We start from the raw sequence: 17,044 nt of genomic DNA on the forward strand, positions 1-17,044 counted from the left end.
TTGTTCATTGTTCCAACAAATTTTTATGTCTATACCATTCAAATATATCATTTTGGAAGGTTATGTGAATGTCCTAATTCAGAATTGATTGCATCTAGCATTCTAGGGTTTTATTACATTATTCACGAAAGCTTGATGTTTATTGCAATTGTGGACTCATATTAGCGAATCAAGGACTTGTGAAAGTGTGATCAGAATTCGTACTTGCAGTTTGGTTTCATTTCCTTTCAAGAAAAGTCAGAAAATAAAATATAGCATGCTTCCATTGGGGAACGTCACAACCGTACTACATTTGCAATGACAATTCCCTCCTTTCTTTATTTTTTATAGCTTTTTCTTCTTTGCACTAAATGAAATCGGTTGTATGGTGCTTAAAAAAGGACATCCCGTCCACAATATCTGAGCCGTTGGTGGCAACATCTAAATCTCTGTAAGGACACGTCCCTGTGGAATACTGTTTGGGACTGACCCTTACTATGTTTCAAAAAAACAATTCTACATCTTAACAGTACTCTGCAATCATGTTCTTTTGACAGTGTTTTGATTGGGGCATACAGCTTTGGGGAGGGTAATGTATTGTGATAGTCCATTTAAACCTAAGGTTTAGGAAAACCAATTAAACTACATCCTATTTTTTGGCATTTCACAATGTTTTGCAATTGTACTTTTGTTCCAAATGTGTGTATGATTGAATGGGACCGGGAAATGAGGGAAAGAACAGTTTATATTAAACCTTAAAACATAGTTGCCAAGGAACTGCAATATAGGAATGTGTACCACATACCAGTCCCATAAATTCTGGTGATTATATTTAATACTTATGAAAAATGTGACCCTTTGATCATTCATTCACTCATGTACACTAATTTAATTGTCATCCTATTACTACATCAGTCCAAAAACCCGTCTTCTAACAAGTATGCTATAAAAAAGAAATCTACCCAAAAATAAAATGTCTGGTATATTTTTACAAGTTCTGGTCAGATTCATAATCAGTGTATCCCACTTTCTTAATTTATGATATACAAATGAGACATCGTTTTCAAAATCCAAAAGAAAACATATAAAGCTATAGTCCTAAATAGATAGATTAAAAAGGATATTGCATATACACAGGCAAAAGTAACTCTACTTACAAAAGGGATAGTTCCATGCAGAAATAATCAAAATGACCCCCAATGGTTCTGGTATAATTTCAGCTGATGAAGGAAAGCTTGTGATTGTAGTTCCAACCTGTATGTCATTAATGATATCCTTGTTATATTCCAAAAACATCCATGCTAACCTACAGTGAATTAGACTTGTATAAGTTACTTTTTTACTGGATAATCACATGTGTATTAGTGGAACACGGTCATTTTTCCACAACATAACACTTCTATAAAGAAATTTCATAGGGCAGGCTTTTGCGGATCCCGTCAATTAAAGGGCAAAAGGCTGACATTTGATGATATATGAAATGTTCAATATCAATCTCATAAAATCAAAAATTCATCACATTAAAAATGCATTTTAATTGTCACCTTTTCTGGGGCCATCCATTTCTTTAGCCCACTGATCACTACTTTGCATGAGGCTTTTAAAAGTGATATCTGCATTTCACCAAAATTGGAAATTATGTCATATAGGAACAAAGAAAAGATAAGTTGCTGTGGTATAAAAGAAGAAACAGAATATGCACAGCTGGTCAAGAAATAAATACTCAAGAAGAAACAGAATAAAACATTTGGCACTTTAATCAGATACCGATGTAGAATGGACCAGAATATCACCAGGGGGAATTAAGAAACATGGTTAAGAGTTTCTCAATCATAACGTCACAAAGACATAAACTGGCAGCATAACAAAGGACAATCATCAACAGCCATGGATTAGAACAAACTAAATTGACCAAAAACAAAATAAAGCGATTCAAGTAATACAGGAAATGAGTCCACCTAAAAACATTCGCTGTCATGTCATTGCAACAAACTAACAAAAACATGTTTACACTTATCAAAGTAGTGGATCCCATTGGCCAAAGATAGGTTGTCGAATAAGGGGAAAAAGTAATAAAATATAGCATCATTATTTTGATATGACCAACAATAACTCTGCTGTCATTTCAATAAACTTAACACGTATAGAAAACTAAGAACTGAAGTCAATCTAAAATCTCAACAGAAATCTCAAACTGCTGAAATATCTGAAACTTAAATTGCTGATCATCTCAACTAGTGAGACATCTGAAAATCTAAAACCGCTGGTAAAACTGAAACTGAAATCTGAAATGCTTAAATCTAATAAGAGTACACCTAGATGTACAAGTCTCAATTATGAACTAGACTAACACTAAACACTACTCAGATTTGTTGAACTGGAACAAGAATATTTGTGATAATAAATGGAATAGTAAAAAGACTAGCAACTGGAAATAAGGCATATTAGGTGGATCAAATGAGTAAAAGAATCAAGAAAGGAAAATTTTCTTATTGTTAATATAAAAACCATTCAATAAATATGAGTATATGACTCTTCCCTACCTCGCTCCCACCTCAAGAAGGGTATTTCTATGATTTTAAATTTTAAAATTATAAATGATTAAAAAAGGTGTCCCTTATTGAAAAATACAGCTGCCTTTACACATAGTCCATAGATATTACATAGTTTCAACCTCTGATGTCATCTTGGACACTTTCCTAGGTACATGGAGACCTATAGATGTCTGCATTTATTTTTAATCATTTAACCTTAATAGAAGATGGAAAAAAAAAATTAGTGATGCAAGATTGCTTGTGGGCCTGTATGCTCCCACATCAGATACGCTAGGTGGGAAAAAATTGTGAGGACTCACAAAATGGAGTGAAGTAGTTGGACTAATCTTTCAAGCTGTAAACAACCTGCAGAAAATGCCATCATTAATGTAGACAGATAGCCTCTTCCTCCGCCTCTTCCAACACGTAACTGGGACATTTGTTGACCTCCTCCACCAAGTGTGCCCTCTTCTTCTCTTCCCTCTTGTGGACCCCTATTGACCACAATCCAACCTCCTTTGCCACTAGCTATCTCTTCTCCTCCTCCAAAATACTCTCTACTCTCCTCTCCTTTGTGAAATCTCGTCCACCACAAATCAACCATCTCCACCAATATCCTACAGCAACCTCAACATTCTTTACAGGCAAATACTTAAAACCCATATGCAAATTTGCAATTGCCCTCCCTCCTACTTTCAACCTTATAAACAAAGGCAACATGAACAACATCTTCAGATTTTACCTCATTCTCTTTTGCTGCCACAATATCCTCTTCATTCTCATCTTAATCATCTACAACCTTTTCACTTTCAACTATTGCGGTCAAATCTTATTCATCCTCTTTAGTCGCCATGGCTACAACTTTCTCCAATACTACACTAAGTGTTTAACAGTAATCATCTTGATCTCTTCCTCAAGCAACTCTCCCTCTTCACCAAGTTCCTAATCAATTAATGGACGTTTATGCATACTTGGATACTCTATATCAACCTTATTCTCTTTTCCTAGATATGCGTCCTCCAAAGGATGTTTCTCCGTCATCATCAATTTCTCATCTCCTGCTTTATTTCCACCAAGACATCTTGCACCTCTTGCCTCGATTTTTGTGCTACCCTCTCAAACACAGTCATCCATCTCCTCTTTCTCCCCTTCTATAACCAAGGATTGCCAAAACAAAAGCCCACACTATTTATTTATTTTATCCATGAATTGCCTCAAGTCTCTCCAATTATCACCATTGTGGTACTCCACACTTGCACCAATCTCTCGAGCTCCTCTCAACTCTCACCAATTAACTCGTTTTGCAGCTTCAAGATCTTCATCAATCAAGACTTCAACACCTTCAATGATCCTTTTGAGCCCTCCACAAATGCTTCACACCCTTAAGTGCGAGCTACCTCACGATCAACAATTGGTTCACACAACATCACATTTCAGCCACAAGTCCTAGAACAAGTCCCCTCGTGTTTAGCACTCTACCTATGCACTCAAGAAATTTGCTCCACAACTTCTCTACATAACACCTCTTTCAAAGTTCTCATACATCTGCGGCAAACTCAAATACATCTATCTCTACCAATGCTCTTAGTGGAGAAACTATGTGCAAATACATCTATCTCTACCAACACTCTTAGTGGAGGAACTATGTGCATCTTGTACCCAACTTCAATCTCTATTGGAGGACAACCAGCGTGCTCTCAAAAAAATCCATCCAAACCAAGGTTCATTGCTTCACATTTGGTGATCTATCTATACACTCAAGATCTCTAGCTCTAGTATCATCTGATGTAGAGGACTCCCGTAACAAACTCTAAACACATGTTCTCTTACACCATATGAGGATTACTCCAACGAACATTCAAATATAGCATAACAACAAGAATAAATCAAGAAATAAATTGCCTTCTATTTCTCAATGAAATGAAAATTCACACATGCTCTATCATTTCAATAAAATGAAGTACAAATTCTTCAAATACAAAATATTAGCTGCTTAGGCTTTACAAATGTGCAAAATGGAGTTAGAAGCAATTCTTCTACACTACTTGCTACTACTCTTTGTCTACGAAGAGAAGAACTCAACTCTAAATGAATAACCTCTAGCCCAAGCCTCCCTTTATAGAACTCGTGTTTCTTGGAAATCCAACTCCCCTCTTGATGAACAACACATTATTATCAATAAAAGAAACACATAGCCAATACATGATCTTTCGATTTCTGCAAGAGGCCACCTAAGGATATGTGTTTTCAATTTTCCCAAGTGGATGCCTAAAGGGTGTATTTTCCCATTTTTATGTAACCATTCAATAATATGAGTGCAAGACTGTTCTCGTTCCTTGTTCCCAAGTCAAGAAGGGTATTTATATGATTTTAACATTAGAAATGATAGAAAAGGTGTTCCTTAATGAAAAACACAATTGCCCTTACACATAGGTCACAAATATTGCATATTTTCAAGCTTCTATGCCCACTTTGGACACTCTCTTAGGTACATGGAGACCTATATATGTTTGCATTTATTTTTTAAACTCCTAACCTCAATCTAAAATGAAAAAAACAACTCTTTTTGGGTGATGCAAGATTGCTTGTGGGCCAGGATGCTCCCCTATAAATATGCAAGGTACAGAATAATAAAGACCTACTCCAAAAATATAGGAATGAACCCAGAAAGTCCCAAGCAATGTACATTTGAGCCCAGATAACCAATTTAATGAGAAGCTCAATGGGGTTTAGTAGTCAAATTCCAGTTTTCATGACACTCCAGCATAATCACCAGGAAACTCCAGTCATGGAATCTCATTCCTGTACTCTCATCTTATGGCGACAATATTCAAATGCAATAAACCCGAGTCCTGAATTATGTACCGATGTCACATATCCAACATCAGCATCCTATACTACCCATTCCAAGTACCCAAAGGTCTGTTGATGAACATTTTGCTCCCAATCCTCAATCATATGTTTTTTTCAAATTATTTTCGCAACTCTATTGAAAAATTACTTCACTCACGTTTTGATTATTGACAAGGAAAGTTTCAGCAATATAGTTTGCTAAATCAAATTTGCAATTGTACTACTAATGAGTATTCTACCAAAAACTCTTTGTTAGTTTATATCCTACAGTTTTTGACCATAACGATGATCACTTTTAACATCCTTCCAATGAAATTGTTTTGTAAGACCTGTCAAAGCGTGTGAAAAGGTTATTCATCTTTAGCCTGGATGCAAAAGGTTATTCATCTTTAGCCTGGGTGCAAAGACGAAATTTGGAGTTGTCAAGTCTCAAAATCAGTAAAAGTCTAGAGATTTAGGCCATCTAACAAATCCTTCTCAATGAAATCAAAGGTTTGTTTAAAATTTAGAATGATGAAACTAGGGTAGTCATCAAAGATACAAGGATCAGACCAGACATTATCTTGCTAAACCGCATGTTCGGATCTTTCAATACATAAAAGTTCAGTAGACACGACGATTCGTATTAGACAAACATGCATGGGAGAAGAGCAGAAGAAGACATGAGAAGCAAGGTAGAGCACCTATAAAACAATACCTCGTGAATGAAAGACTCGAAAGGAGGCTTTCCCATATCTCGATATAGCGCATCCATAATGTCCTCCTGCTTTTCATCGATCATCTTCGTAATTTGCTTGATCTGAGCGATTCTCCATTGGAAAGGTCTAGTGTGACCTGACCTAAAAGTATCCCTGAGCTGTCTCGATGTATAAGCTGCATTGGCCATGAAATCTCAGAAAAGGGAGGCAGAGAGGGAAAGTGGTGATGATATGAAAAGGGATTATAATGTAAGCTTTCAGCCTTAAGCGCAATTGCTGTTCGTGAATATGTCGTTTCCTTCATCGTTACTCCAACTGCTTAGACTTATTCACTTCGTCGAAAATCGGGGATCTTCTGTGGTTTCCTAATACGCCTTAATTGCCTAATCCAGTCAATCAATTCCCCTTCACTTCCCCCATCATGCCTTAAATGGCTAATCCAGTCAATAAATTCTCCCTTCACTTCTCCTTCGAGGGCTCATTAACGAAAAGTCATCGGGTAACAAACCATGACGTTTGCTGTCTGAAAGATTTTTGTAACATGTTTCCTCTTTTATCTTGGACAATGGCAAATGTGCCTAAATTTGAAGGCTGTATGGTTGTCTTTAACAATAGAATCTTTAAATTGTAAAATGTAGATATTAAATAAATTATTTTATAATATATTTTAAAATGTACATTTTAAATATATTATTTTGAAGCAAATGTTTTTATTAATCTATTTTTCAAATGTATATAGATTTATTTATTTTTATACATGTTACTTATTGTTCAAAAGACAATCTTAAGTAAAGAATTATCATATAAAATATAAAATTATAAAATTGTTCAATATGATTTTTAAATTTATGTCATTGTTTGAGATGATTTTTAAATTTAAGCCATATCTTCGTACTTTATGATCATTTGTTTCAACTTAAATTTTTATTTTGAGGTTAATCAAATGTTATTGTAGAAAAAGTTCATATTAAAATAGAAAATTTTAAAAAGTCAATTTCAATAGTTAATTTTTCTTTTTTTGACCAAGTTGATAAAACCTGAGGAGGTACTCAAATCAATCCCAATAGACTACTCCTCTTCCACCAAACGTCACATATGTTTAGAATAACTCAAATCTTGATCAAAGAAGAGACAATTTCTTCAAAAGGAAACTCAAATAAGCTATAGAAATCACCACTTAACCCTTGAATCTCAATCATAACAATGGGTGGTGTAAGTAGTTCTTGGTCTCCCTTATTATCCTTCCTTAAAAGTCAATATATTCATTCTCCTTTCCTCTATGCCATTAGTATTTCCAAAGAATTTGTTGCCTTGCTCTAAGGTATTGCCTCTTTTGTTAGTTTTTAGTCTAAATTGTGTTTAATCATTGGCATAATTCTAAATTTGACCATCTAGTTTCTAGTGTTTCTATTTATCTTCTTAACTATTTTTATATTTAGTATTATTCCTTCTATTTTTTTAATAGTTGGATTTTATTTCCTTCTTGCTCTTTCTTTTAGTCTTATTTGTTTTTTCTTTTTTTTAATTTTCTTCACTATGTTTTGGTTTTAGTTTTACTATAAATATTTTCTTCATTTATTAGTTCCTTTTTCTTACTTGATTCCACTTTGTTCTTTTATATTCTTTGATATTTTCTTCTCACATTTTCATAGTCTTGTTGTCTTTGTTATTTATTTTTAATGACTCTGTTTGGTTGTCTTTTCATCCCTTTTTTTTTTGTTATTTTTATTTATTTTCATTTCTATATGTTTTATATTTTAAATATTTTTCTTATACCCTCACACTCTTGAGACGTGTGCATATATGTATATGTAGATATACATGTCTATACATATATGTAAACGTAGATACACATGTACATATGTACATCTACATATACATATACATACACATAAATGATGCATACAAATATTTTTGTTTCATTCTTTTAAATTGGACTTTTCTTGTTAATTTAATTTTTTTCTTTCAAGTTAACTATTAAGGTCTTTTCAACTATTATTTTTTTACCTTCTTTATAATTTTTCAACCATTTTTTATAGTTAATCTAACCATTTTTCACTTAATTCTTTTAATTTCAATTGTCTCTTGTTCCTTATTCTTGTGTCCTCCTTCTTCCTTGGTCACTTGTATCCTCCTCCCTCTCTCTCTTTTTTCTTGTTTAGTTTCTTTTGATTCATACAACTCATTTTTTTCTTAAGCATGTATGATTTAGAAATGGTTTGCATTGATTCACTATAGGCTATAGAAATATGATATTATAAATTTATCTTTGTTTGACAAAGATCCTAAAGATATTCCTCAACATTTTGGAATAACTAAAAAGGACTACACACTTAAGTCAAACAAAAAGATAGGTATTAAAAATTACCAGAAATCAAATCTATGCACCAAAATTGATTCTAATAATTGTTAGATATTTAGAGCATTTTCATAACATGATTGGAGACATGACACATTCGTCAGGCATGTGCAAGTTGATATATTATGAACTTCATATCAATGAAGATTATTGTAAACAAAATTGAGTTAGTACTTCAATATAATTTATTTTTATTTTAATTTCAATAAAGTGATGATATATTTGAACTATCCTCCCTCCTTACATAATATTTAACTAATATATTTGAAGTATATAAGAGATATAATGCGTCTTATGCTTACTCTTTGTATTAGATATCTAGTAAAATAGATCATAAAATTAATTAAAATTACATTTGAAATAAATATTTTATTTATTTACTTTTTTTATATGTAAGCTTTTAAGAGGTTGAGGCCATATATTAAATATAATAATAGTACAACCCAGCTCATGAGACACTAATAGGACGGAATTGGGTGATGGTCCCTAAATTTAGGCCAAATTTTTAAAATATAACCTTTATTCCACATCCAGTGGTTATAATTTTTTTTTTAATTTATTTACTTTATATTTTACTGAGAGTTATTTTATTATTTAATACTATCTTTAATTTTGAATATATAAATAAAATTTGATGTAAAAATTAATTCACATTTAATTTTCTTTATAACTTTCATTGTTACAACATTTGACACTTCTACTTTATTATCATTATAGAACACCTCTCAATTTTGTTAATTACAAATATCTTTAAAATTGACTTAATAAAAATTAAATTCAAATAATTGAACAAAAAAAATTCAAACTGAAAGGGGAAAAAATCTAGTTTGAAAATGTTTATCATTATTCTTTTCCACTTTATGTTATGTATTATTCAAATTTCTAAAAAGTAAAAACATATCCATTAGAATTTTTGTACATTTGTTACACATTCAACAATTTATATTGAGTCTAACTCTATACAAATCATCCACATTAGAAGTTACAATTGTAACACATAATATTTTTATATTGATCGACTTCTACTCTTATTATCATTATAGAACCACCCTCAATATACTTAAAATTTGACTTAATAAAAATTAATTTCAAATAATCAAACAAAAAATATTTTCAAATTGAAAGGCAAGTAAGTCTCATTGAAAGAGTCTATCATTATTTTTTCTACTTTATGTATTATTAAAAAAATTAAAAAGTAAAAACATATCTATTAGATTTTTATACATTTATTACACATTCAACAATTTATATTGGGTCTAACTCTATGTCAATCATCCACATAAGAAGTTACAATTGTAACACATAATATTTTTATATTGACTATTATGCATGAAAAGGTTTCAAGCATATTAACAATTTAGATGGTCTCTATTATTTTCTAATTGATAAATATGATATGTTTCATTTATAGTGAAAGAAACATATTTGTGAAGTAAAGTTCCAAACAAGGCATCTACAAATCCTGTCTAGGCCACCAACAAAAATTTAAAAAACACCACCCACAAAATAATCTCCTAGTTTGAAAGACAACCACATATCCCCAAAGGACATACATAGCACCAAATTGTGCAAATATCTCTTTACAAAATCAAATTAGCAAGATATACAATATTAACAGCCCCATCCAATGCAAGAGCACAAAATGCAAAACCAAAACCACCATTTAGCCAATTCTATCATGTTGTTTGTGAGGAGGAAGCAACTTCTAGCCTCCTTACTTTTTTTTTCTCATTGGTGGATGTCCTCGTCATTGCTTGGGGTTCTCTAGGCCTGACTTTCCTTATTAATTGTGTATCTCTCTTATCTATATAAGCATCATTTAAGCCCACTCAAGCCCAAACCCACATATGGTCAATAGGTGTCCTTCTCTAAATGCATTTCAAATCAATAAATGAATGGGCGTGCATCAATGTCACCAATTTGCATCCAAGCCTCCACCCTCACACTAACCCAACTCTAGTTTAGGCCCTGAGGAAGATATCATTTAACCCACCCCTCCACTCCTCCTAGACGCACTTCGTCGCCAACTAGTAGGTGTTAGCAATAGAACCCAACTCTAGTTTAGGCCTTGAGAAAGATAAATCACCCCCACTCCTCCCAGATGCATTTTGTCACCAACTAGAGGGTGTTTGTAGTAGAACCCATTCTAAACACTAGCCTAGGAATAGGAAAGCAATTTTGATGGTAGTTTGATATCTCCCTTCCGCAATGAGGTAGTCATCTCCAAGAACGATTAAGACTTTATGGAGGAGCTCTACATCCTTGAAGGCAAAGATATTATTTAGATAGTCTTGTGAAATCTTGCCCCATAAGGCAATCATAGCCTTCGTTCTTCTCAATGAGAAATTCGACCAAATCTTCAGTCCACTATAGAACCCCCTCTCAAACTCAAACCATCTTTGTTAGTGTGGAGATGAAGGAAAATAATGGCAACGTCTAAACAACAAACTAAAACATATATCTTAGCAAGAGGCACACTTAGCATCTTTTTCAAACTTCATTTTCCTTCATTTCATACCTCCTCGCACACACCAACAAACAATAAACCCTAAGTAAATGTTGGGGCATAAACATTTGTATTTGACTCACTAATTGATTTGCATTGAATTCATTATGTTAGCATGTCCTCTCCTAAGAAGTCTAGAAATACTAGTGTTCACTTCATCTTTTGACATCAATGCCATAATGAACAACCTATCTACCTCTTTGTTGCCTTCTCGCCTAATGTGGGATACTTCAAAAAAAATGAACGTTGATGTTACCTTTGAAATCAATTCAACAAGCTTATCAATATGACAATCCTCCAATATACCTTTAACAATTGTGTCTATTATAGTGCAAGAATCTCCTTCTAGATGCACTTGGGGTATTGCTAATTAGTTTTCTACTATGTTCCACGTAATCCTATTTTAGCTTCTACAATTTCATTGGTTATCAATTTGCCAATCCTCCAATCTACCTTTAACAAATGTGATTGTTATAATGCAAGAATCTCCTTCCAAATGCACTTGGGGTATTGCCAATTAGTTTTCTACTATGTTCCACGTAATCTTGATTTAGCTTCTACAATTTTATTGGTTCCTAACACCAATTTTTGTGTGTACCAAGATAAGACACCACCCTTCCAATCTTTGGTAATATATCTCGTCCTCAACAAATCGATATTTTCACCATAGAAATTTATGTTCACCCACCTTTCTTCCAGCTCTTTCCACTTTGCTTACAACTCTTCGAATGAGGATGGATTCACCAATCTAGGCCCATTAACATGCTTACTCTTAATAAATTTTTGTTCAATACTTCCATTGTGGGTGCATGAGTGGATGACTATTAGTGCATGTGAAAAAAAATAGTGATCTCTTAATTATCATGCATTTTTTTTTTTCAATATAGTAAATGGAAAATTAATTGGCAAGAACATAATGATTATTGGTACAAAGGTGATTACTAGGCAACATCTAAACAACAAACTTAAAATAATAGCTTACTAAAAGGATGATTTTTTAAAAGTATCCTTATATATATATTGAGGTTTAGCTTGCTAGATAGCTATAGGTCAACAATTGGGTCCTCTACCCTATCCCAAAATAACAAAAACTTTTAAACGACATAAAATTTAGTAAATAGGTTTTGTCATTGTTAATTAGTTACCTCTTTGATTTAATAATGGGTTGACACTTGTTTACCAAACATCATTGATATGAGTTGACATTATAGAAAATTATATGGGGATGTTAGGACTTTGCTAAATGTTGACTTAGTTATTTGGCGAAGAAGAATTGGTAGCAATAGAATGTGTGATATTGTTAGCTTCCATTCTATATGCCTCAATGGGTTTTTGACAAGTTTGTGAGAAATGTGTTATTATTTCAATTGTTAAGATAAAGTCTTCCTACGAGAATTTACAAGGGTCATTAGATTGAGAAAGGGAAATGAGATGGAGAAAGGACATTAAAGAAAGATGTGGGGGTTCAACACTGTGTAGGTCCCATAGGCTACTTTAGCCTTGTGGACATCATTAAAATCTATCATATCATATCATATCTGTATGGATCAAGAAATTAACAACTTGCAACATTGAAAATTGAGAATTTTGGATTTTACTAAGGAAATAGATACTATGTCTTGTGTCGAGATCAAAAAGTCCATAACAAATGTGGTATTCGATACTAGACAATTGAAGAGATGGACAAATGTATTTAATGAAGTTGGTTCATACTTTCTCCATAATGGCATGGATGTTGTAGAGCACCACACTTCAATTGCATCCTTGATCATCAACAAATCGAAGGAAAGTGTAATATTTGTCCTTAAAAATATTCAATGCAATCTTTAACTTGAAAATGTTTTGTATTAAACTTTTTTGAGATATTGTTGATGATGGTTTCTTTTATGAATACAATGCTTTTATGGTTTCCAAATTAATTAATAGCAATGCTTTTTTGGATCGAAATAAATTACAATAAAAAAATCGCAATAAACTTCATAAAAGGAAATAAAAGAAAAGGTTGCAAAAGTCCATTACAAAGCTTCAATTGAACCAATTACGAATTAAGAGAACCAACAAGAGATAACTAAAATACATCAGCCAAGTTCTAGCAAGAAACAACAATAAACATTTGTTAAACTATATCAATCTCCAAAAACAAGCAACACTAAACCAAATCTGAGCACAACCTAAACTAGAAACTTAAAAAACATTAGTGGCTATCTTGAGCAACATTTTCCTTTTGTGTTCAACTCATTATAAGGAGGTTCCTAAAAAAATATTAAATCCTTTCAACTAGTCTTAGGTTTTGGGATATTAAAAGTCATTTGAATACTAACAAATTGACTTTTAATAATAGCAATTCTAATACAACTATTAGGGTTTTGTAATTTTTGCATTGTGTATAATAGGCAATGCATTCTTTCTTCCTCTCATATATGCATACACGAGAGCATCCAAGCAATCATAAAATGTTGCATAATAATCATGCAAGTTCAATCTAATGGTAATTATGAAGTTGTGATGCAAGAGCATCTTGCATCTGAAATAAAGGGGGCATGTTGAAAGTAATATTTTATTTTATTTTTATTTTTTATCTTAAAAAAAAAATTATGGAGAGAGAAAGTGACGAAAATTAGAGAAGAAATAATAAAAAATAAAAAAATGAAAAAAAGGAGAAAAGAGGAATTTCTATTTTCAAGGTGCATAGGTGGCATAATAGAAAAATAAAATAAAAAATGGTTGTCATTCCATTTATTGAGGTGTGTAGGTGGAATTCTAGAAGGTTGTGGATATTGTGTAGGTGGAATCCTAAAAGGTTGTGGATATTGTGTAGGTGTTGTTGGAGTTGATGAAATCCAACTCCGAAGATGCCCAAGATCACCTGCATGCAAAAACCTGTCAAAGGGAAGCCAAGGAGAGAAGAGGGTGGAGCAAGGGAAAAACCTTAAACGGACATGAGAGACAACAAGATATTGCAACACAAGAAAATATGTATTTACACTATGCAAGAATGAGTTATGTTGATGAAATACAATGAGAGAGAGGCTGCTTATAAAGGCCTCATGGAAGCTTGTAGAACAAGCTGGAAGGTGGTAGAAGATAAAGTTGACAACCAAGCACTCTTCCACAAAAAAGTGGAACATGCTAGAAAGGAACAAACTCTCATGTTGTCAACAACTAACCACTACCTGCATTAAATGCATTAACCTAAGTAAGCTTAAGTAAATAGAATAATTAATTAATTATTTACTCTAACACCCCCCCTTAAGTGCAACTTAAGGAAATGCCTTAAGCTCACAAAATTAAGAAATGCAAAAATGGGTCTCGGCAACAAGGCCATGTTAGATACCCATGTATAAAGCAATGAAATGCAACCTCTGAAAATAGGGAAAGAGAGAAAACCACGTGGGAAAAACCCTCCCCCAAAAAGAGGTAAAAACCTAGTGAAGAATTGAAAAAGCCTCCAACTAGGGAAATGTCCCCTAAAATAGGAACAAGGAGTGATCATGAAGAGCATCACTGAAGCATGAAAAAGCCACAAAATCTGCCATCTAAAAGAAAACTGTTAATCTGAAGAACCTCCATGGAAGAAGAAGGCACGAACCAAGCGTGTCTATATGGTAGATGATCCATCTCACCGAAATGCATAGGTAGTCAGCCACTGCAATCGCCTCATATATAAGATCAACCACTGAATACATAGTTCACACTATCGAACCATCGAACCATGGATGCATTAGAACAATAGCATAACACCCCCTTAATGCAGACAGGGTGAGATGACAAGCAACTGAGAAGGTGGGCAAAAAATCTCCTGCAGACAAACCAAGAATGACGAGAGAGGAAGAGGTACAAACACCTATAAAGACACAGTCACAATGATGTTGCATGGGGCTAATGTCGTGGAAGGGACAATCACTTGACAAAGGGAGAATGCCTAAAACAGCAAACAACTATCCCCCCATGGTGCTTCATATAAATAGTGCAAGTACAACTGACTCAAAACAACGTTCATGACCCTCAAAATGCAAGAGTGGCACTCTATCTTAGTGCATATAGAAAAGTGTTTACAAGTGATAGCTACAATGATCAAAAAAGGAAAAAAGCTGACTCAAAAGAAAGTATAGCCTAAAACAAAAGAAACCATGCCAGGAAAATGATCAATGGACCTCAAACACCCAAGATATCCACCATATAAAAAAAAATTCCAAAAACATGATAGCAAAGCATGGGCCAAAAACTAAGAAAAAAGACTACATTTCTGAAAAGATGACAAAACCAACTTTCCAAAAATATAACGTTTTCAAAAAATTGACATAGGATGCAAAAGATATGCAAGCTGGAGTCAAAAACACAACTTCAGACTTCAACTAAAGAAATGGGTAATAAAACTGCATCAAAACATGAAAATACCTACACCAATGTCTCCATCTCGGAACCAGCTTTCTAGTACTTCTTTCAAATCAGAAAAATACCTCTGTATGCTCAAGTTATGGCCAAAAAACCGCAAGTAGGTCCAAAACTGGCCCTAAAGAGGTGCAAGGGCTATAATGCAGTGACGTCATGCTGACATCAGCATATCAAGCCATTAAATTTGATGGCCCAGCAACTGTCGCAGCAAAAAAGAAGCCATGTGGCATATGGCTGACGTGGCAGGGGTGATGTGGCGGGTCCACGTAGCACCCAGGCCACGTGTCACCCCCGCACTAGCTGCCAACGATGCAACAAATGCTGACTGGACTTCCACGTAGGTTGTACCGCTGACTGTCACCGCCGATGTGGTTGATGACGAAGCGAGCGGCATAGTTGGAGGAGACTGGGCGGAGGTGACGTGTTTCGGTGGCTCTCGGGCGGAGCTCTGGCGGAGCGGTCTTGCAACCGGGACTGGGCTGAGCGCCGAGGGGAGACTGAGCGCAAGCAGCGCTCTAGCTAAGCACGAGCGGCCCTGCAATGGCCGCTAGGCGGTGCCGTGGTGGCGCGGCCCTGAATCTACTTTTTAAAAATTTGTAAGCCTGAAATCATCTGTACAATCTGTACGAAAGCCCTTCAAATAAAAAAATTTGCCTCCAGGAGCCCTGTCTCCAAAATTGAAAAGTTTTATATGAATCCTAACTGCAAACAACCTTCCAGATCCAATGGCAATGTTTGTTTGGGCCCAATGTGCTCTGAAAATTTGTTGTTCTCCTGATTTGAAGAAAAATGCACAAACAAACTAGGGTTTGTGTCTCCAAATCATGGCCTCAAAAAACCTTCAACGAAGCAGCAGCAAGGAGGCTCTGATAGCATGTTGGAGTTGATGAAATCCAACTCCAAAGACGCCCAAGATCACCTACATGCAAAAACCTGTCAAAGGGAAGCCAATGAGAGAAGAGTGTGGAGCAAGGGAAAAACCCTAGACGAACATGAGAGACAACAAGATATTGCAACACAAGAAAATATGTATTTACAATATGCAAGAATGAGTTATGTTGATGAAATACAATGAGAGAGAGGCTGCTTATAAAGGCCTCATGGAAGCTTCTAGAACAAGCTGGAAGGTGGTAGAAGATAAGGTTGACAACCAAGCACTCTTCCACAAAAAAGTGGAACATGCTAGAAAGGAACAAACTCTCGTGTTGTCAACAACTAACCACTACATGCATTAAATGCACTAACCTAAGTAAGCTTAAGTAAATAGAATAAATAAATAATTTTAGAAGGTTGTGGATAAATCATCATTAGGTGGTAAGTGCCTATTTAAGCAAGGCAAATGAGCATTTCTAATCAAACTTTGGAAGGTCAAGCTTCAAGGTGTGAAAGCTCTTAAGGTGTAGCTCTTCAAGTAGAAGTTCTTGTGGGGAAGCTTTGGAGGTGAAGGCTCTTAATTGGGAAGTTCTTCTTGGTGAAGTTCTTGGTGTGAAGACTCTTCTTGTGAAAATTCTTATTTGGGAGTTCTCTTATGTTGAAGAATTTGTAAACTTCTTTTTGAAGAAGTCATATCTATGATACCATCTTGTGTATGTTGTAAGGATTTTCAAGTATAATAAAATTGTTTGGGAAGCATTTTGTCTCTCTTTGTCTCCATATTGTTGCATTTTTTGTTATGAGTTGGTAGGGTGGTGTGGGCCTTCATCAAGTTGCAACTTCATAC

General features: G+C 34.3%; 1 protein-coding gene across 2 annotated transcripts in view; it reads right to left on the reverse strand.

The window, feature by feature from the left end:
* ALDH3H1 (aldehyde dehydrogenase 3H1) overlaps positions 1 to 17,044 on the reverse strand; it is a 69,143-nt gene that overhangs the window by 20,170 nt on the left and 31,929 nt on the right. The window contains exons 1-3 of one of the 2 annotated variants that reach the window (XM_089829682.1): positions 6,064 to 6,589; positions 1,524 to 1,592; positions 1,137 to 1,233 (exon numbers count right to left, since the gene is read on the reverse strand). In XM_089829682.1, the coding sequence (XP_089685808.1) occupies positions 1,137 to 1,233; positions 1,524 to 1,592; positions 6,064 to 6,252 (355 nt within the window). In that variant the 5' untranslated portion in view covers positions 6,253 to 6,589. Of the gene's footprint in view, positions 1 to 1,136; positions 1,234 to 1,523; positions 1,593 to 6,063; positions 6,590 to 17,044 lie in introns of those variants that run through there. The other variant, XM_089829681.1, reaches the window with a different exon arrangement.

Source organism: Cupressus sempervirens, chromosome 5 (genome assembly GCF_028749045.1).
Source record: "Cupressus sempervirens isolate cs-2001-9-10 chromosome 5, ASM2874904v1, whole genome shotgun sequence".
Classification (NCBI taxonomy): domain Eukaryota; kingdom Viridiplantae; phylum Streptophyta; class Pinopsida; order Cupressales; family Cupressaceae; genus Cupressus; species Cupressus sempervirens.